This window comes from Xiphophorus couchianus, chromosome 6 (genome assembly GCF_001444195.1).
Source record: "Xiphophorus couchianus chromosome 6, X_couchianus-1.0, whole genome shotgun sequence".
In the NCBI taxonomy this organism is placed as follows: Eukaryota; Metazoa; Chordata; class Actinopteri; order Cyprinodontiformes; family Poeciliidae; genus Xiphophorus; species Xiphophorus couchianus.
Genome location: NC_040233.1, coordinates 24,346,056 through 24,367,673, shown reverse-complemented (window position 1 = coordinate 24,367,673; position 21,618 = coordinate 24,346,056). Strand labels below are relative to the sequence as shown.

The window sequence follows — 21,618 nt, the reverse complement described above, 5'->3', positions numbered from 1 at the left end:
ATACTTTCATAATAAAAATGCACACAGGTTTCATACACATGGGATTAAGGAAGGATTGATAGTGGATGCTATTTTTATGCCACCGAGCCACACAAACACAGAAAATCACTTGCTGAGCTACGTGAAATTGGAACTACAAAATGAACAAATGCATCATGGGTAATGTAGTGCTAAACAAACGGACTGACTTTTAACAGCAGTACATTAAGTACAACTTGACTATAAGAAATTACCCCAGATTACTGAGACAATAAATGTTGAAGAGCTAAGAGATCCAGATTATTCCAAGTCTTTGGTAAAAATATGACTACTCTTAAAGTCTTTTAAACTCCTTTTTCTGCATTTGAAGTTGAGATCATCAGCATTTCAAAATTTCTTGCCTCTGCATTCTACAATTCACAACCTAAATACCGATAAGAACGTCATTAAATATAACCATATACTTAAAAGAGGGCATTATGAAAAATTGACTTGAGCTTTTATGTTAATCCCTCATAAAAATATATCTGGAGTGTTGCTTTGATTGCTTCACACGTTTGATGAATCATTGAATCTGCTGTGGCAGAAACGCGTTACTTGACTGTACTATAAAATGGCACTATTTGCCTGGAAAATCAATATAAACGTAGATAAGTTTATGTGTTTCTGAGATGACTCAGCTCAATATCCTGCAGGTAAGATAATCATTACTGATAATATGCCACATAACCTCAATGAACTTCACAGAAATGTAAAATATTTTTACTCTGATAACTTAGTTGGTGTTCCTCTGCTGCACCGTCTATCTGACCTGTCAATATCCTCTACTGACAGCTCTGAGCACAACAGCTGTCAGCAATGTCAGCTCAATGGCATGAGTCATAACAATACGGCAAAGGAAGTAGCTGAAACTTTTTACTGTTTCGTTTCTTTTTTTCAGATAGATAAAGTAAGTAGATACTGAAATTAATCTTTTTTTTTATTATTTTATTTTCCCAACATAATAGAGTGAAGCCTTGCTGGCTGATTCTAAAACCTAATTACTTAATTTTGTTGATGCAGTAGTGTAAATTTAATGCAATTCAATATATTATCTGTATTTATTTTGTCCTGAAAATATATTATCACCTATTTGCTGCATTTTTGCCAAGCTTATTTGATGCATAAATATTTTGGTCACTTTTTCTTGTTTGATTTCAGGACCTTGTAGCAGTATTTTATAAAGGTTTAAAGAGACCTTTTACAGATAAAGCAGCAGAGAAACTAAAAGTTATGTGTGATTTTTGACTATGATCCCCTCTGCTATTACCAAGTAGAGAGTAAAATATCTGCCTTTAAAAGCAAGGCTTCACTTTCTTTTTCTCCACCGCTGAGTTTCACTGTTGGATTTTTAATGCTTGGCAGGAAGTAACAGCATCAGAGCCTCTTTTGTGAATCGTGCTGCCTTATGAGCCTCAAAACCCCACTGCTGAGAGCAAATGGAATCAAAAGAGTTTAACTGGATCCATCTGCTAAAAAATAAAATAAATAAACTTGTCAGACTTTATACAGCTGAGAGCTTTACAATTTGATTAATTATTTTATCTACTGTTAAACTCTAACATCTGAAAATAGCGACTGAATCTAATCTGTTATCTCTATTATCAAATCTGAAAATAAAGAATCTTTCATGCAGGGGTCATGATCATAAAATGATCTTCAAATTTGAGCTAATGGATGCTTGCTAAGCATAAAGCTCACACTAAAAGCAGATTTTATAGCCATAAAAGAATACTTTACACATGTTTCCTGTGACAGGTTCTCTGTGTTCTGACCCGTAGCCGCTGTAAAAGAGATTAGCTTTACATTCAATAACAGAACACAAGCTACAGCCGTTAAATGTGAAGTTAATTGTTCAGTTAATTGCATATTATGTCACATTTGGAGGCAGCGTAATACAACAGCTGATTACATTTTATAGCAGGTAACCAGACGCACTTGCTTTAAATGCTTAATGCTTGGATAATCTTTTTTTTATTTGTCTTGGGAGTGCTGACTGAGCACGTGAGCCTGTCTTTGGCATTTGTATTCCTATAGGAAATGCAAAACTAACAAAGCAATGCCAAGTGTTGAGGGACTCGGCTATTGTTTGTTTTATTCTAGCTCTATGCAGGTTTTAGAAAGAGAGAGAGTTTTTAGCTCAAGTTATTCAGTTTTTTTATATTTGGTGTAAACAGACAAATTATCAGAAGAGGGGACAAACGTTCACTTCACTAACGCTTTAAATCTACAGACTGCACCTTTATGTGCACATTTCAGAGAGCAACTAATCAGTCCAAGACATCCAGATCCGTCCCTGATTCAGACTTGCCGTCATTGTAATTACTGTACAGTGCTTAAGGACTTTGCTATTTGCATAATTGATTCTTTTATCAAGGCACGTCTCGCTATCTTTCTCATATACAATCTGTTACGCCAAATGGATTTTTCTAACAAGGGCAGATCTGAAGCTCTGATTCTGTTGTCTCCCTCTCACTGCGTTTCGTTTCATCTGCTTTTGGAGGAAATACCTCCGTCTTTTCGATCACCATACTCGCATTTTCTTCAAACACTTTTTGTTCTTTCTTCAATGCCTTTAAAAAAGGTGACCATTCCTCCTAAAATTCTTCACATTTCATTAGGAAACACCTCAGAAATACAATATCAGAAAATATTACAAAGACGATAATTTTGGTATGACGATAAAAGTTGTGATATGTGTTTATTTTGTTATCAGCACTTTCATCACCCTGTCTGACCTTTAGCATTTTGGACAATGCCCTTTGTGTCCGGTGTGAACATCTGCAGCACTAAAGCTCAGTTCAACAGGCTAAAGATTACATTAGCATGCAAAATAAGAGTTCAGGACACTTTGGATGTTAGCCAACAATTATTGTACTCCATAACAGTCCTTTGTGCTATGAATACTGCGGACACAAATATTGTAATGACATATTTGCAATAGATTGTGCAGCCCTACACAGACATCAATGTTTTTTTATGAGATTTTACTTGATAGAAACACAACATAGTGGTTTTTCCGTTTTAAACAGCAGCTTAAGATCAGTCAGATTGCATAGAGAAGATTTATGAGCTTCATGTTACAAGTCTAAACTCTGAGGTGGATTTAGCAATTTGTCTGGATCCTAAATATGTTTTCCTGTAAACTACTCTATTGTAGATGTGTTTAGTTACCCTGTTGGAAGGCGAGTCTAATTCCCCATCTTAAGTCTTTAAAGTTTCTGACAGGTTTTCTTCCAGTATTATCCTGTATTTCTCCTCAAATACCTCCATATTGGTGGCATATTTCCTGTTGTTACTGAAAAAGAGAATCCCCAGAGCATGAGATCTCCACTGCCCCTTTTTACTGTCTGTGGTGTGTTCAGGGTCATGTGGGCCAAAAAAGTTATGTTTTTGTCTCAATTAGGTTAGATCACCTTCTTTCACACCATTGACTAGTAAGTCAACTTAACAGAGATGTAATAAGAACAAAAACAGCCCAAAAGATTCACTTCTATAGCTTCTGAAGGCATTTTTTTCTGTAGATTCTGTTTAGGGGAATAAAAGTAAAAAAAGAGTTGTTAATAGTAAAATAAAAAAAATATTCCATGTTTTATCTTTGTCTTGTTTATAACATACAATCTTAATAAAAACAAGAGCTAGTGATTGTAACATGATAATCATAAGATTTCCCTTTGTTTCATCTGTTGCTGTTATCTTTTTTCTGCTCTTCTTTCTTCTTCTTGAATTTTTTTCTCTGTTTCCACCTCCTCCACACCTTTCTCCATCTTTTCACTCCACTGCTTCCCTACTTTATTTGCAAAGTGTGCACATCAAGCAGCTCAGGTTTCTCGTTTCATCTGTCTCAGGCCCACCATCTACTCCTGGGAGAAGGCGGAGGGAGAGCTCCCCCCACTGGCCAAAGCCGATGGTGCTTTCTTGTCCTTTTCAGTGCTCAACAAATCAGATAACGGCATGTACATCTGCCATGCTGACAACGGCATTGGGAAGGGCAGAGGGAGCTACACACTTCAGGTGCAAGGTAAGGGGAGAAACACTGAGGAGAAGTGGGATTTATGTAGAGACAGGGATCTTTTACGTTTCTTCATCATGTTTTTTATTTTTATTTCTTCTGTTGTTTGTTGTGGCTTTGCTGGTACGTCCATCTTTTTTCTCTTCTGATTTCCTTTTTTCGTTTTGTTTTGTTTTTCTCATCCAACCGTGCAACCATAACCACCAAACCGCTTTCGCACATTGTTGCGCCTCTTTCCCTTGGCTGTTGATGTGCCGTGTTTGTTCAATGCGTTGGTCTGTTTGTGTGTTTTATTTTTATTATTATTATTACGCTTTGCTTGCCTATTGCTCTTCGCCTTGTAACACATATTCCTCCACCTGACCCACAAAGACGACCCCGACTCCTCAAACGCAGTTACCCCCACGTTTCTCCCCACTTCCATCTCTCCCTCCTCCCCACCTGACGTCTTCCAAGGCTCAGGGTCAGACTTCAGTGACTTCATCTCCACCTTTTCCCCTGACTCTTCCCCTTTGACTGCTGTGATCTCAACCACCATCCCACCGTCTTCCACCACCACCCTCTCCAACGCCCTTTTCCCTGACCTGCCTTTTTCCCCTGACTCCTCCCCTCTCATCCCTCCATCCCCTGCGACTCCCTCCCTCTCATCCCCCACCCCCTCAGTTTCCGTCCAGACGAACGGAGTTTACACTTTCACAGGTAAAACCAGTTCCACACTTGCACTCACACAAGACGTTTAGTAATGGAGTGGAAAGATGGGGGGGGAAACATTAAAGTCACTGCTTTGTTATTTTCTCCTTCAATACACAGACTGCATAGCTGTCAGGGATACTTGTTTTATATGCACACCCATGCAAACACTCCTAGAAAACACACAGTGATGGACAAAAATTGGATTTTTGTGGCTGTTTGCAGCTATTTCATGCTTTTTTTTTCTTGTTGTCCTCTTTCCTCTTATTGATATTCCCTAATCCTTAACCCCCGTATCCTCAACATGCACTCCTCATCTTTGTCCATGCATCCGCTCCTCCATCCATCCAACCCTTCATTCATCCATCATTCATCTAAATATTCAACTGTCCATCTACTCATCTTGAGAAGATGATGCACGCAACTCGACAGGTATAACTTTTTCCAGCAGTCTCATGTTTGTGTGGGTGTCTGTCGTTTTCAACCGCCTGTCTGTGCATCTATCTGTCTGTGATGCTGTCTTGTGTTTGTATGTCTGATGTACTAAACACTTAAGCAGAAAGATGAATGAAATCCCCACCCACACAGCATACAGGTGCTTTTTAATGCAGTGGGACATAACTGAAAAGCCCATCTATTTCAGTCCTTTTCATTCAAAAAGCGAAATTCACATGTAAATTAACAACACAGATGAATACGCCTTAAAGGGGACCTGTTAGGGAAAATTCACATTTTGCACTCTCATACACTTCCAAGTGCTGAAACAAAACCCAGCAGCTTTTGGCAATAAGTTAATATTTTTTGGTCTCTGGAAAATGAGTTGTTTCAAAAACCTCCCTTTTGTTGTGTCGCAATCGAAGGGTACGGCGCGGTTACCTAGCAACCCAAGCGGAGCTCCAGCACGTTTGGTCAGCTGGTTTTACTGCTGCATTCACTGTACAATGGCTGCTGGAAAAAGCAAGTATTTTGTTGTTGACTAACCATCCAGAAACCACTTGCTACATTCTTGCTGGTTGTGCAGGAGGCTCCATTTCTGCTGTTCAAAGATGTACAGTTGTATAATTGTTATTATAATTATAATTTGTTTGCAGCCATTGTCATGTGTGAGTGTAAACATTGAGTTGGGGTGTGGCAGCTGCAGCTTATTTGGATTTCAAGTAACAAGTCGCCCTAAAACAGTTCATTCTGAAAGGGACTCAAAATAGCCAGAACTGAGCAGACTACAATCTCATTATCTAAAAATGATTTTATGCAAAAAATGTAATGAACATGTTTTCTATAGCTCATAGACCAATCATAACCTCTTCAAGGAAGTATAATTGGTCACCCATAAGCTTTTGTTTTTTGTTAACTTTAAAGAGTATATGTTACAGTTATTGGCCTTTACATTTAGCTTTTAAGAAAATTAGAATATTACCTAAGACCAACAAAAAAAAGCATGTTATGGCTTATACAATCATGGAATGGACTGCTGCCGTGACAGTCTGCATGACAGCAGTCCAGCAGACACACATAGACATCCTTCACAGTGAGGATAAGCCACAAAATGGCCTTGCTAAAAAAGCTGGCTGATCACAGAATATAAGCATATTAATGGGCAGAAAAACCTGGTGAGGATTCTCTTGGAGTGGACTGTTGCTGGTGACAAAACAGAATAAAATGGATATAATCTTAACAAAAATGAAAAAAAACAACAACAAAAAACCAGAACATAATGTACAAGAGAAAGATGAGAAATGCCATGCTCATCAATGCAGGAGAGCTGAAGGCTGATCACCAAGTGAACATACTGTACAGCTTATGGACATGATTTTCATGAGGCCAACAACTCCTGTTTATTGGTCTATTAAAACACTGCATTATTATAACATTAACATTTTCTGAGTAACTCAATTTTGGAGTTTCATTAGCTACAAACCATAAACTTCAAAACTTATAAAAAATACTCACTTGAAATATATCAGTGTGTGTGTAATCAATCTGTGTAATATATGTGTTTCACTTTTTGAACTGAATTACAAACTTTTTGATGATATTCTAGTTTATTGAGATGCACTGGTGCCTTCCTGTGGTTCTTGTGTTTTTGTCTGTCTGGTGTTCTGGGGAGAAAACAAATGTTGAACTCTAGAGCAGGACAATGAATTTTTTAAAGCAGCACATACATGACATACATGGACAAACCGCCTCTGAACACAACAAGACGTCATGCACTCGCATTTCTCTAAGACATGCCAGCCAGCATGACCTCTTAAATGGTACAAGTCATTTACACATTGTTGTACTTTCTATGTGTGGGGGTGTGTGTGTCAGTGTGGTATAGGTTGTGGTGGTGCGGGCGCTGGCTTTGAGTTGTTCTTGGGTCTTGTCTGCCTTCCTTTGATGCTGACAGCAGAATTTATTGGCTCATTCCCATTCTCGCCTCGTCAGCATGCCCCTCTCACCTCCACGCCGGCCATTCAGAGTGTGTGTTCCACTTTAAGTGTGCTTTGTCTTTTCCTTCCACTTCTCCCTCACTCGTCAAGCTTTTCCATTGTTCTGCTCTCTGTCTGGTTAGCTCTTGTCACGTCCTATACTTCTCTGAGAAATAGAAGTGCTACTCCTCCTTGCAAAGTTGGATGCTCATCACATCAGCTGGTTGTGGTCTCGCTCTTTTTTTCCCCCCATCTCTGCGTTTGTCATTGCATCTTGTTACTGTAGTCACGTGGGGTCTCCAAATAACCTTTGTCTTTTTTTCTCCTTTTGTTTGGTCCTTCAAACACTCGCCTAATGGAATCCAACTTCTCCCCTTGATTTCGCAAAGTGTTTTATGCTTTTTATGTCCCACACGTTGGGGAAGTGCCACTTCAGGGTTGATTTTATCTGAGTGACTTTCTTACAAACACCCAGGGCTTTTATACAGCCTAAAGAGACAGGCGAAATAAATGCTGTGTCAAATTGTTTGGGCTGCAAACTGATACCTTCTCCAAGCACTGAGAGGCCAAAAAGGCTGGTGCAAACAGAAATGGTGGGAATAAAACTTTAAATCTTTTGTGAATGGCATGAATGGGTGAGTAGTTCTACTTCGTCACAGATTAAGGAGGAAAGCTGCCTTTTTCAGAAACACACAAGCAACTAGTGACTATTGATTCACAAGACTCACAAATAAAAATGATTTTTTTCTGATCATATTAATGATAGATAATAAAATACATAGATAGTATTTACTAATAGGTGGTCATATTTATTATTACACGTTTATTACCATTATTACTACGTTTTTTCTTTTTCTCATGGATAATTGCTCTATGTTTGTATGTTTTTGTAATGTTCACTGTTTGATAAATATATTAAACAATAATAAAAGTCATAATTACCATGATGACCCATAATGCACCTTCATTCAAAAGGACGCACTTTGACGTGTTTTGCAGTTAAAGCAAATTGCTAAATAACAACAGATTTAGGAATAAAAATTAAGGAGAAAAAAAGGTTTTTACTTCACAGCAACTCTTTTTCTGATATATATTGACATTTAAAGCATCTTCATTAAGAGCAAAATGGAGCCGAAGTCAAATGTCCTGTTTGTTTGCATAAACCTGGTGAATAAAGCTGATTATGACAACTCATACATGAACTTTTCAGAGATTAAGATGTTACTTGGTATGCATTAAATAAAAAGTAGCATTTATGATGAATTAAATCAATTTCATTCAACATATTGTATTGATTTTGAAAGTGCAACAATAAAAGCCTTGGAATAATTTGATACCAGAAACAGACAAAAGGCTGCACCACACTCTGGATATCCTGGTCATTTTAAGCCCCCAACAAGTTTCTCTCTCTTTCTAAAACTTGCATAGCATAACAACAGACAACTGGGGAGATTTCACCCAACATCTGGAATTATGTTTGTTCCCGTTCACAGAAGGAAGCTGTAAGCTGCACATTTCTGTGTAAGTTAGGCACAAACAATTTTTAATGGCGGGTGATGAAATTGCGACTCTCTTTCTCCTGGCTTTGTTTTTGCTTCTCTGTTTTTGTCTGGTGAAGGTTTGCCACAGTGGGTATTATATTCTGACATATTTCTTTGCTCCCCTGTTCTTATCTTTTCTTTTTGCCTTCCCTCTGTCACTCTCCCCATTATTTTCTCCCGCTCTATTTCTGCTGCCTTTCATCATCCGTCTTTCATTTCCACCAATATTCATCCACCAACCCCAATGTTTCTTTTCCTCTCTCCCATTACGATTCCTCTGCTTCTTATACATCGAGGAATACTCACTGTCTTGTCTCTTCTCTGTTTTCTTCTTATCTCCTCCAGTTGTATGGCTGCTACATACTCTTACTCTTATTTTTCCCTTCTCTCGGGTCCTAACTTCTTCTCTTCTTGTCATCCCGCCCCGCCTGACCTCCTCTGAAGACACGACAGCCATGTCGACATCTTCGGGCGTGGACCATGCTGTGATCGGAGGGGTGGTGGCTGTTATCGTCTTCATCCTGCTTTGCCTCCTCATCGTCCTCGGCAGATACCTCATCAGACACAAAGGTCAGCAGCTTTGCACAAACAAACCCGCAGATGCACTCATACATTCATGTATGAACATACAGAGAGACAAGCTGGCATACATATGGATGCATGCAAAAATATGGCAACATATCATCCCCACATACATGAATATAGAGAGACTCTGTACGCAGGGACATGCAAATGATTTTGAGTGAATTTGAAATGTAAACGATAGAAGATGATGACGGATGATTTTGAAATTCTTAAAGTTTATCACATGGCGTTACTCTGTATTTTAGGTTTTCATGTGACATTAACGTAAAATAGTGTTGTGCAAGGAAGTATAACATGGTTTTCATTTTAGTTACAAATACAAACCTGACATTCTGTTGAATGCAGGCCTTTCCACATTGATACCCCTAAATATAACCCTCTACAAAGAACTAAGAACTACCTTCAGAAGTCACTTAATGAGTAATTAAATTCCACCTGTGTGTAATTAAATCTCTGTGTAAATATGTCAAGGTCAAGGTTTTAGAGGTTTGTTTGAGAACATCGGTGAGCAAACAGGAACATAACGACCAAAGAACAGAGCAGGCAGTTTAGAAATAAAGAGGTAGGGAAATTTACATCAGGATTAGGTTTTAAATCAATATCACAAGATTTGAGCATCTCACTACTCAGTCCGAAAAGAGAATACTATGACTTCTGCCCCAATGACAGGTCAGTCAAAGGCAGCATTATTTTGAGATGGAGCAAAGAAACCCATAAAAACTCTGGAGAAGCTGCAGAAGTCCAACACTGTTGGCAAAAAAAGGAATAGTTGTGTATTCTATAAATATACTTACTTAAGGAAGGTAAAAACAAAGACATTATTTAAATAAAGCAAAAAGAAGTAGAGGTAATACTGCATATTTTGATAGCAATCTAATACTGATACCATTATAGATACATATTTTTGAAATAGGGTATATCATCAAACGTCTGACTTTTAGGTGTTTTCTTGTTTTTCCTTTGAATTATTATTATTATTATATAAAACAATTCAATAGGGATCACACTAATATCAATCCAATTCTCATACCTACTTAATACCAATAAGATCAATATTTTAGATCAATCTTTGTTCCTCTAGCAGGAAGTCCTGTCTGCAGGCTTCCAGAAGCCATATTGGGAAAAAGATCAGATAAAAAATGAAACTGTTTGGTTTGCAGTTGGCCCTGAAACAGGCTCCTCATCATGACACATGGTGGAGACATTATGCCATTCCTCATCAGGAACTTTGAAGCTGTTAAGAGTCAATGGAGGACGGAGCTAAATATAAGCCTCTTATGGAGGTTAGGGGCTACAAAAGACCCCAAAATGGAGGTGGAGAGTCAGCTTCCAGCAGACACCGACCATAAAATCAGACAACCACAGCTGTTTTCCTCTTATCTGATCTGAGCTGGGCCTGTCTAATGCATTGCTTTCTTTCAGCTTCATGATTATGCAGCATTTTGTGTTGGTCTGTTACATTAAATCCCAGTGGAAGCCATTGAAATGTGTGGATGTTACATTACAAGGCACTGTAAGGACTCTACCAAATAGGACATGGTGGGTCCTGGGCACTGTTTTAAAATCCATTATGGTGGATGTGTTGCTTAAACCGGGCTGTGAGGCGCCGAGCCGACTGACGTGCAGAACCCAGATGGCTGTTTTGTGATGTCATCACGGCTCTTTAAATGAGAGGAAGCCTGCTAAATGAAATGTAAATGTATCTGGAGCTTTTGTCACAAGACATATGGTGACCTAGATAGAAATATACTGCAATCATGAAGGAAAAAACTGACTAGTTTGGAGAAAACAGTGAGTGGTAGAGATATTATATGAGTTTTTATGACTAAAATGTTTACTTTGGTATTAGTGGGTGAAATGTCTTTACATCTGATTACCTTATTGACAGATCTGTGCAGTTTGTGCATCCTGTTCAGACCTCCTGTTTCCTACATGTTGAATCCTGTAAAAGAAGCCCCAGTGATACAAGCTGATGACAACTCATTACTGTTCATTACATGTTTTGTTTACTCAGCTTTCTTTCGCTTCAGATTTCCTCTGACTGGCAATTAATTAAGTCACAGTTATTTGGGCAAATGAATAAATCATATTGTTGTGATAGTAAAATTAATTACTCCCATCCCAGGGTGAGTTATTAACTCAGTGGTTAAAGTTTTGTGAGAACAGTAGAGTGTATTTAGTTTCTTTCTGTTACACGTTTACTTTCTGTCCCTAAAAGAAATTACTTTTGTGCTTCTAATGGAAATCTTACAACAATTAACTGCCACTAACTGAAGATTACAAGAATATGAAGTAAGAGCTTGAAGATTATCCAGAATATTGTGTGATTATAATCTGCTAGTAATTGTGCTAATGTCCATTTTATTTCCCAGGTCACTCTGTCTGGCTCAGTTTAAGTTCCTGTTGCTGCAGCTCCATTATTCAGCTGGGACACACAAAACTAACCCAGAGTCTGGACTGATTATAGTTGCCTATTGGAGCTAAATTCAGATCAATGTATCCTGATTAAACAGCTCAGTATTCACAAATATGCCTGTACTGAAAGTTTGTGTCTAAATATGTAGGTTTATTTTTGTTTAAATAATTGTAAATGCCTGCATTGTTATATTTAAGTCAAATACACTGAAATTATGAGCTTATTGCATATGCTGTAAAAGTGTGTTTCCCTAAGAAAAGCTATACAAAGTTAAGTAAACACAGTTTATGTTGCTGCATTAAATATTATACCTTATACATATATGTCCAACTCTGGCTTTAACATTAACAAGGTAATATGCATTACTGTTAGAAATTAGCTGTAATGCCTCCACAACTGTTTTCAATCAAAACCAAAGTTTAGTCACTATTGCATTGTTTCGCACTAAAACTCTCCATAAAATTCAACTCCTCATTTTAATATGTTTAGTTAGGGGTGCAAAAAAAATCCTTGAATTGAATATCTATCCAATCTTACATATTGGATAGATATTCGGTATAAACATTCTAATGTTGGAAATGGAAAAGAGAACATCCCTTTAAAGTAAGACAGATATGTGTCAAATTTTCATAATTTGGGAAATAGTTATAGGAAAGACATTTGAACACATCATGTTAAAGAATGAACTTTAATATTTAAAACAACTGCAGCAGAGAAGAAAGAGAGTGAGGAAAATATCTCTAATATCAACATGCCTGAATCGCAGTAAACAGGGGCATCCTGCAGTCACCTGGTCTCCAATAGCTACCATTAGACCCCATGTACATGCAAATTGAATATTTGAAAACTTAAACTGGGACATCATTTGGTCTTTTAACAGGATAACGATCCCAAACAAATTACCCGATGGTTGATTGTGGCTATTGACTGTAAGCTGCAAACTTTGGATTTGGAAGAGCAAATTTAGATATAGTATGATTTCAGCTGTACTTTAGAATAAACTGATTTTGGTTGGTTTAGTGAACTTAAAAATTTAGTTTTTCCTCAACAGAAAGGCACTGGTGTTGGTACGCTAGGTTTAGTTTGCTGTCAGATAATCAAGAGAAAACTTTTTTTATCATGCAGAAACATACCAAAAATTAAAAACACCATTGCTGCATTCTGGGTTTACTGGTTTTTATGATCATTTTAGTGGTCTATATAAACATAAATAAGTAGGCGGGTTCTCCCCACATCCTTAACCAGAATGTTGAAGCAATGCCAGACCTCATTCCCACCATCCTTACACAGTTGATCCTTTATGACTTTATCTCACAGAAAACAGCTCTGTGGTGATATTGAAATGTCGATTCTGCATATTCTGAATAACAACTAGCTCAAAAAGATTTTGGATAGTAAATAAAAAACATCATTAACTGGTAGATTGATGTTTCTGTTGGGCTGATTATCTGTCTCCGCCGCAGTAGTTCAGACAATTAAACCACCAGAAAAGCAACGAGTCACTGAAAGCTCTCGTTGTATTTGCTTAGGAGCCACACTGGAACATGATGACACAATCTCATCTCAAACATCCCATCCTACTGGGGACCTACACTCCCAGTGGTTGACTTTTATGGCCTCTACAATCTTTCTACTCCACCCTTTTCCCCTCTGTCTCCGGCTCACTGGGTCACTCTTTTTTCTCCTCGTCCCACAGGAACGTATCTGACCCACGAGGCCAAGGGTTCCGACGACGCCCCTGACGCCGACACGGCCATCATCAACGCTGAGGGAGGTCACTCCGGAGCCGAAGAGAAGAAGGAGTACTTCATCTAGATGGGCGGGGGGACAGTGTGGTGGTGGTGGGGGGGAGAAAGCGAGGAGGAGGAGGAAAATTTGGAGGATCCAGCTGGAGGAGAGAGGAAAGGAAAAACCTCCATTTGTTTTCACAACAGCTTCAGTTCTTTACTCTGTTGAAGGGATGTTGGCAAAGGAAGGGAGGTAAAGAACTGTGGGCGGAGCTTCAACTACCCTCTTTGCATTGATACAGGGAAGTGAGATCTTTTGCACTGACATTCGGATGAACTGAAGTTACACACACACACACACACACACACCCACCCCAACACACACGCACACATACATGATTCAGTTCTTGTTTTTCCGCACAGACTTGAACGCTCGTAGATGCTCAGATTAACAAAGGCGAGCTTCCTACTAACACATCCTGATCCATTATCACATCCTCACATAAGCATCCCTTTTTTCAACTGTCAGCGCAGTGAAAAAGCTAAATTGTAAACCACATTCTGACATCGTCACGACCTCTTTCCTCCTCCACAGTGCAGCCCAAAGCGGGTCTGCCCCCGTCACGTTCCTGTCCTCATTCTCTCTATCAGAACAAGGCAGAATCCCTCCTTAAACTTGCTTAGGGTAGACAAAATTATTGATTGGAAAACTTAATCTCCTTCCATCTTTTTTTAATCTTTCTATGCCATCAAACCGCTTCCTGCGGACGATCAGATTTTTCCACAACGCACCACCACAAAAACTTGCAAAAATAGCATTCCCACCTTGCGCTGCCAAGCCCAGGGCCTCCAGTATACATATATAAATATATATAAATATATAAATATAGAGTTATATAGCATTCTTTTTACTTGACAGAAAACATTCGGTGTGTTGTAAATACACTTTCTGTTCTGTTATTTTTCTGTCACTCTTCGGCGCCCTCTATCTTCTCTCATGCAGCCCGTTTCTGCGTCACAGAAACTTATATACTCAAATATAAAATAGAAAAAAAAAAGCCTGCCTGTTTTTAATACATGCGTGAAAATTCAGAGTCAAAACGATCATTATCTTTGGGCAAAAAAAGACAAACATGTAACAACCATGATGTTGCAATGAAAACTAACCTTAACTGCAAATATTTGTACAAAGAATGTTTTTCCTATTGGTTTGTTTGTGTTTTCTAAATTTGTTTTGGGATTTTCTAGGGAGATTTTGTGTTTCCTGTCAGCGTCTTGTTGTGTTACCGTCAGTGTTAAGAGTTTACAGTGTCTGCTGGTTTGTCAGTTCAAAAGCCTTTTTATTTGGGCATTTCTTTGCTTGTTTTGTTGTGCTGTGCTCCGTGGCGACAGCTTCTCCCTGCGTTGTCAAACCGAACTCTAATCGGTAGCCAAGTCTGAGTTAAACATTCAAAATGAGTTTCATAGAGTTTCTTTCTTGTCTTTCATGTAGTTTCCCTTCAAACTCAGCCTGCTGAACCTAACTTTCACCTTTAGATCGCCTTTCTTGGCAAGGCCATCTGGCTCTAAATCCACTGACTAGGGGCTTCACTGGCTTTCTCTAAGAACCTGCCATGTTTGCTGCTCCGGGGTAGAGAAAATGCTCACAGGACCTAACAGGGCTGTCTACATGCATTATAACCAAGTTCCTGGAAAAAAGGGGGGGGAAGAAAATCTCTTCCCGCTATGGTTTTCTTGTGTGAGCAGGACTCATTCGCCAGCTTAGCGAAAGCTTCCCATAAACGAACGCTGCTTTATTAAGGTTGAGACTTGGCCTTGGCAGTAGCAAGCCTTACTTGGCCCAGGCATGGAAATTGATTGCAATCTAACTAAGAGGCTCTGGCTGCAGGTTGTACACATGCCAAGGCTCTGTTTGGCCAGACAAGGATTTCAGGCTGCTCTAACACTCAAGAAAGTCATTTAGGGAACCTAATGTCCTCTTCTACTTTTCTCCTTCCCCCTCCACTCGTCCATTTCTTTTCATACTTTAATCAATCAAGCTGTCTGTGTCCTGATCCACCTTCACCCTGTCTCCCCTCCTCTCGTTGCTCCTTGCTTCCTCTCCCCTCCACCTCCTTGCTTGTCTTTAGCTCATTGAGAAGCCTGTGTAAACGGAGCTGTGTGAGCTGAAAGCTCTCTGTGGTTGTGGCATGTAGGAGATGAAATCACTGGTCAGTTTTACAACCTTCAATACAAAAAAAACACAAAAATAATACCAAGTATTTTTGTCTGGTTTCTAGTTCAAATATTTTAGAACACTTGAAATATGACAAGTAACATACAACTAACATACAGATAACTTTTTAGCATAGAAGATTGTTTTAAGTAAATAATTCCTTAATATTGATTTAAAAAAATACTTTTTCCACTGACAGACTTTTTGATATATAACAAGACATTTCCATAATATAAGTAATCTGCCAGTGGAACTACTTTTCTATCATTATTAAGGAATTATTGACTTATAATAAAACGAGCTCCTACATTTTGCTTAAAATTTGTTTGTAAGTTAGTTTTGTCTTATTTCAAGTGTTCTAAGATATTTAAAAAATACATGGTAAGATTTTGTGTTTTTGCAGTATTCCTGTATTAAGTGTTTCTGCTACCTAAGAGGGTTTTGTGAGTTTTTACTGAAAGAATTATTGGCTGGGATATGTTTAGCTGATGCAGATAATAGTGTTTTTGGTATTTGCAGCCATACTGTCGCCTCAAAAGTACAGCGTCATGGGTTCATACCTCCTGCTGCTTGAAGTTTGCATTTTGTCCCTGCACCTGCCTGAGTTTCCTCCAGGTTCTCCTTCTGCAAGTCCAAAGACAGGATGCAGTTAGGCTGCGAGTGTGCATGAGCAAATCATCATCCCAGTTCGTCTCTTTGTGTTGGCCCTGTGACGGACCAGTGGCCTTTCCAGGGTGTGCTCTGCCTTTTCCCTGTGGCAGCTGGGATAGGCTGCATCACAGGCGTACAGTCCCTACAGCAGTGGTACCCCAGCCCTGGTCCCCAGAGTCCGCTGTCCTGCGTGTTTTGGATCAGCAGTTTTCAAACATTTTCCAATAAGCACTACCTCTGTAAATACGAATGTTGCCAAGCACCACCATGCTGGCACTTTTTTTCAGTACTGCATCCGGATTTTGACTTGACAGTTTTCATCTATTGGCTCTGGATGCTTGGATCAAGGATTTAATTATGCATTCCATTATTCGTTAGTTGACATTTTCAAATTGGAAAGATGAATACGAAGGTCTTCTGTAGTTTCCCAACAACCCGTACCTAAAAATCCAATATGGCTCCAGCCAGTTGAAAGCAAAAATAATAAACAGTTAATTGCACGTTTGTCAGTGCGCATCTTAGTAAGTTTAGTATCAGATTGTGGTCTGCAACCTCTGTTAGTGAACAAAATATTTTACTGTTCAAATAAACACTAAACAATACATAATAATAATTACCCTTTTATTGGCTGCATTATGTTATGCATAAAAATGCCCTTTTCTGTCAAACAAATTCTAAAACAGGTTATTAATTTAAATATATACACATGTCACAAAACATACATTTAGATGTCTGGTATGAAAATCCGCTAAATCAGGCATTATTTCAAAGGACTTTGACTAAGAGATGTCAGCAAGATGCTCCCAGTATAATCTTTGGTATGTGTTGAAATTGTGTGAACAAATTCATTATTGAAATCTTAAATGTCTTGAAATGCTAACAAATACTCTTTTCTTTTGAGCAGCTTCTGTTTGAAGTTAAGATTATTTTCTATTCAATTCAACTCAAAAATACCTTTTTGATCCCAAAGAAAAATTAAATATGGTTCAAATGACTCATATAATCCAAGCATCTTCAAAGAGTCGTTTCGGATGTTGATGCTGTGGGCAGGAAAAATTAATCTACAGGATCCTCTGACTGAAGACTGTTACTGTTTGACAGTCACAACATGAAAACAGCTCAATATTCAGGTAACAGAGATGATATTATACAGCAACATGTCTTGGATAACACAATCAGTTTTTGGCCAGGACTGCTAATCCACCTCAGTTGCTTTTGCCGCTCCTTTCTAAATCTTTGTCTGGCTGCATTTTTAGAAAGCCGGGAAGAGAGACGTTAGGGTACGGGGTGTGATCCTTGTCACCTCCTTTCCAACTCCTCTGGGATTTTGAGTCCGGTATTATTTAAGCTTTTGAGACAATAATCATCTGCATCTGGTCACAAAAAGTATATCTTGTTGCTACAGTTACGCATCATAAGTTTCTGAAAGTGAAAAAAGAGCAAATTTCTTTCCTGCTACACAACATCATCCAAAACCAGAGGGATTAATTGTCCAAACATGTAATGCCTCATCCATCAATACTGACAAATGTCTACAAAAAGATCAAATCAGAACTAACAGGACAGAGCTACTGCACTCTGCTTCCACCACTAGTGATACAACTCTACAAATTAATTTATGTAAAAGCATAATAATTATTTTTTTCTTAAGAAAAATCTGAATCTGCATAATTTGTATATATTGACAATGTCAAAATTCAGAAAAAAGAGCAATTAGCGCTTCGCTAAAAACTCCTCCAAAGGAGTTGTAGCTTAAGATTTCATTGGTGATGTTTACCTTCTCCTCTCAGTAATTAATATCTCTAGCTTACATTTAAAGTTGAATGGAAACAGAACTAGGAAGAACTGAGAGAAATGTTACATTACCCATAAAAAATAACCCCTAAAAAATACTTCAGAACTGTATTTGGAGTAATAGTAACAACATAATTGTTGTGGATATCTAATGATCACAAATATACAACAAATATATTCACTGTAAAAAATTGCTACATGTCTTCAGTTACCAAAATCTCTGTTTCCAATGTGGTCAAGATGAGCAAACAGGGAAAGTATTTGTGAATGTCCCAGTTAACACACACCAGGGTTATAAAGCAGGTTATGGATTATAAAAAAGGCTTCTGAGGAACTTGGTGGCACGCTAAGGATGCGGTCTTTGAAAGTCTATGTGCTGGAGCAATACGTCCTCAAAAAGTGCAGGATATGAGGATCGGGGTCTGGGGACCACTACTCTATGGGATAAAGCAGGCAAAGCTGATAGATGGGTTTTTTTAAAATATTTTTTTATTTAATTTGAGTTTGACTCAGCTTTTCATCTCTGTTATGGTTGAAGAGCAGAGAATCAGCTCTGTCTCAGAGAGCTTGTTGCACACTTCAAAGACGTTAGCATCGAACTGTATTTAGCCTCAGTCCACTGTAACTCTGCTCATGCTGGAGAGAGGAAATACTTGCCTCCTACTTAAAGTATAATGTCTTTTTAAAAACTAATGGACCTGTATTTGCCTGTAATTTATCGTCCTGTTCTTTGTCTTAGTTAATGTGCTAGCATGTAGCTTGCATGAGGAATGATTGGAAAGTGTAGATACTGCTGGAGACAAGAAGTGCCGACAAGCCACTCTCCTGAGACTTCGCTGCTGCCCTCTGTTCTGCAAACATATGCTGTGTCCCAGATAAATCCGCCTGTAACCTCCTCATCTCTGCCGCCCAACCGAGTACGACTCTTTCTGCTTTTTCCTCCAACGCCCCAACATGAAATCTGCATTTGTTGTTGAACTGGGATGCGCAGTCACTGAAACTGTATTTTCTAGTTTGGGTGTGATAACGACTAACTGTCCCCAGGTGCCAGCAAAGCATCACTTCTCTTCTCCGTCTTCGGTCAGTTTTAGCCGGACTGTCCCTCACTCAGAGTCATCATCTCCTCTTGAAGCAGCTCCAAACAAGCTGCCTGTCATTTTCCCCATTTTGTAGAGGAAACTATTTACTTTTTAAGTCATGTTTTTTAAAAGCTGTGCATAATCATCAGTGTTTGAGTTTCAGTTTGGTTGATTATCTTTTTTTTTTTATTTAGATTTCCCAAAACTTGAATGTTAGAATTGTAGTATTTGCATTTATTTTCTTGTTTCAGCAACCATTTTTATATATTTTCCTGTATATAGTGTTGCCTTTCTGGAAACTCTTACATGCAGACCCATACAAACACTTTACACACACACTATGGATGCATTAACACACACATACATGAATATGCACAGCAGGTATGTCTGCTCCTGTGGTGTGTGTGTGTGTACTTTAGTGTGTGTGTGCCTGTGTTTGTGGATGGGTGTGTATCAAATGACCCAAACAGACTCCAGAGACACTCTTAATGTGTTGCATTCACAAAAATATTTTTATTTCCATGAATAAAAAAAAAAAATCCTATTTTTTTTTCTTATTTGGATGATAAGTCTTCCTTTTGAGTAAATATTCATATCACATGGAAGTAGTGTTGTTGTGTGTGTTAATTTGTATAAAAAAGGCAGATGATGTCATCAGTGCGCAACCCTGACAGACGCTGTGATGGGGTTTGAAACTGTTGGCTGAAATGTTCCAAAAAATATTAGGTTTTGTTTTGTTTTGTTCTCCTTCTCTTTTTGTTAGAATATGAGTTGAGTTGTTGACTTCAATAAACATGAATTTGGGTTAATTTCATCTGCTTGCTGCTGGTTCTTCCTGATTAGAAAGGATCTCATTTAAACTGCGTTGCTGGTTGGAAGTGAAGGATTTGTCTTTGGAGACGGACGGTTTCTCCGTTTACGTTGATGAGAACTGGAAACAGAAAAGCAAACATACTGTTGGATGCCCCCTGTCCTAAACAAAGCAAAAGTATAGGACAAAACTGAAGTTTATCCCTGTTGCTTTACAATAATAAATTCACTCAAATATTCACATTACTATTATTATAACAGGGCAAATAAGTGTATTACAATGACGATGGTGACAAAAATGCACTACATAACTATAAATAAACTGATTTTCATCAAAATATATTTTGATGAAAAATCAACAGCACTCTCCTCTCACACAGGACACAATTATAATTAGAGGAGATCCTTGGGGTTGCAAACAATTTCACAAAACGATACCACCGAAGAAGAAAGAAAGAGGAGGGTCTACTGATCGTAAAGTTACACACTTACAACAAACACAGTGGTTTCCATTGTGTTTAGGGCCAGGTATAAGAACTATCTTAGTAACAGAAGACACAACCAGGTTACATGTTAATTCAGGATGTCTATGTTGAGTTGTTGAAGGGAAAACACATCAAAATAGATGTGAAAAAAGATATAATATTAAACAACAAAACAAGAAGTATATACTTTAAGTATATCAGTCAATCAATCAATCAATTTTATTTATAAAGCACCTTCCATACTAAAAGCAGCACAAAGTGCTGAATAGATAAAATACTATAAGGAGAGATGCACTTGACACAAGATTTTTGAGTTGACATTATTATTATTATTATTATTTATTTATCTATTTATTTTTTACTATGTTTCACAATATTACTTTCAGCTAACATCAACATTTGAACACAAAAGTAAAAAATTGCTTTGGAATAAAATGCTTTTCTTTGTGGAAAACATTTTTAACACTGATATTTAATACAAGTAATAACTAAATAAAGAAAGTAAATAAGAAATATAGTTTTGGACCTCTTGTTAGGCTGTCTAAACCGTCTACAGGTCAAGCAATGCTTTTGATTCAGTAACCAACCCAATGTATCATGGAAGAAGTTGATAGGACTTGTTTCACATTTTTTGCGCCTCGCAACTACACAACATGGCCACCAGAGGGCAGTACAATACAGTGAGTCAAGTAATCTTGGTTTTAATACCGCAAATTGTGTTAGCGAGTAAATTGGAAAGCCACTTTCCCATTTGTTCTTTCAATTTAATTTGTTAAAGGAGTATTTTATGTACGGATATTAAAATTTCTCCTGCTAAAGCATACTTACATTACATACGTTTTATTTCTGTCTGACATGACAAATCCATCATTTTGAAGTATTTTCACCATTTGTCTCTTGTTTGTTCTGATATATCAGTAAGTAATAACATACAACTGCTGCAATTTTCTGTACTTTACGATAAAACTGAGACGACAAATATTCACCCATAACATTCATATGACAAGATGAAAAAAACAATGTCGATATTCTGGTTATCCGAATTCTGAAACGATACAATTACTGATAGTGCATGCATACGTTTCTGGAATTTACACAAATTAGCTGCTGGAAATAATTTCTAAGCGAACACTCTGCTCATGCTCTCCAATTATCCCTATTATTCATCCCTAACTTTCACAGTA

General features: G+C 38.0%; 1 protein-coding gene across 4 annotated transcripts in view; it reads left to right on the top strand.

Annotated features, from left to right (window-relative positions):
• Positions 1-19,953, top strand: part of cadm3 (cell adhesion molecule 3) — a 147,664-nt gene extending 127,711 nt beyond the window's left edge. Inside the window, exons 8-11 of one of the 4 annotated variants that reach the window (XM_028019430.1) lie at positions 3,867-4,039; positions 5,132-5,152; positions 9,117-9,242; positions 13,370-19,953. In XM_028019430.1, the coding sequence (XP_027875231.1) occupies positions 3,867-4,039; positions 5,132-5,152; positions 9,117-9,242; positions 13,370-13,488 (439 nt within the window). In that variant the 3' untranslated portion in view covers positions 13,489-19,953. The other 3 variants (XM_028019431.1, XM_028019429.1, XM_028019428.1) reach the window with 3 other exon arrangements.
• The last annotated feature ends 1,665 nt before the right edge of the window (positions 19,954-21,618 follow it).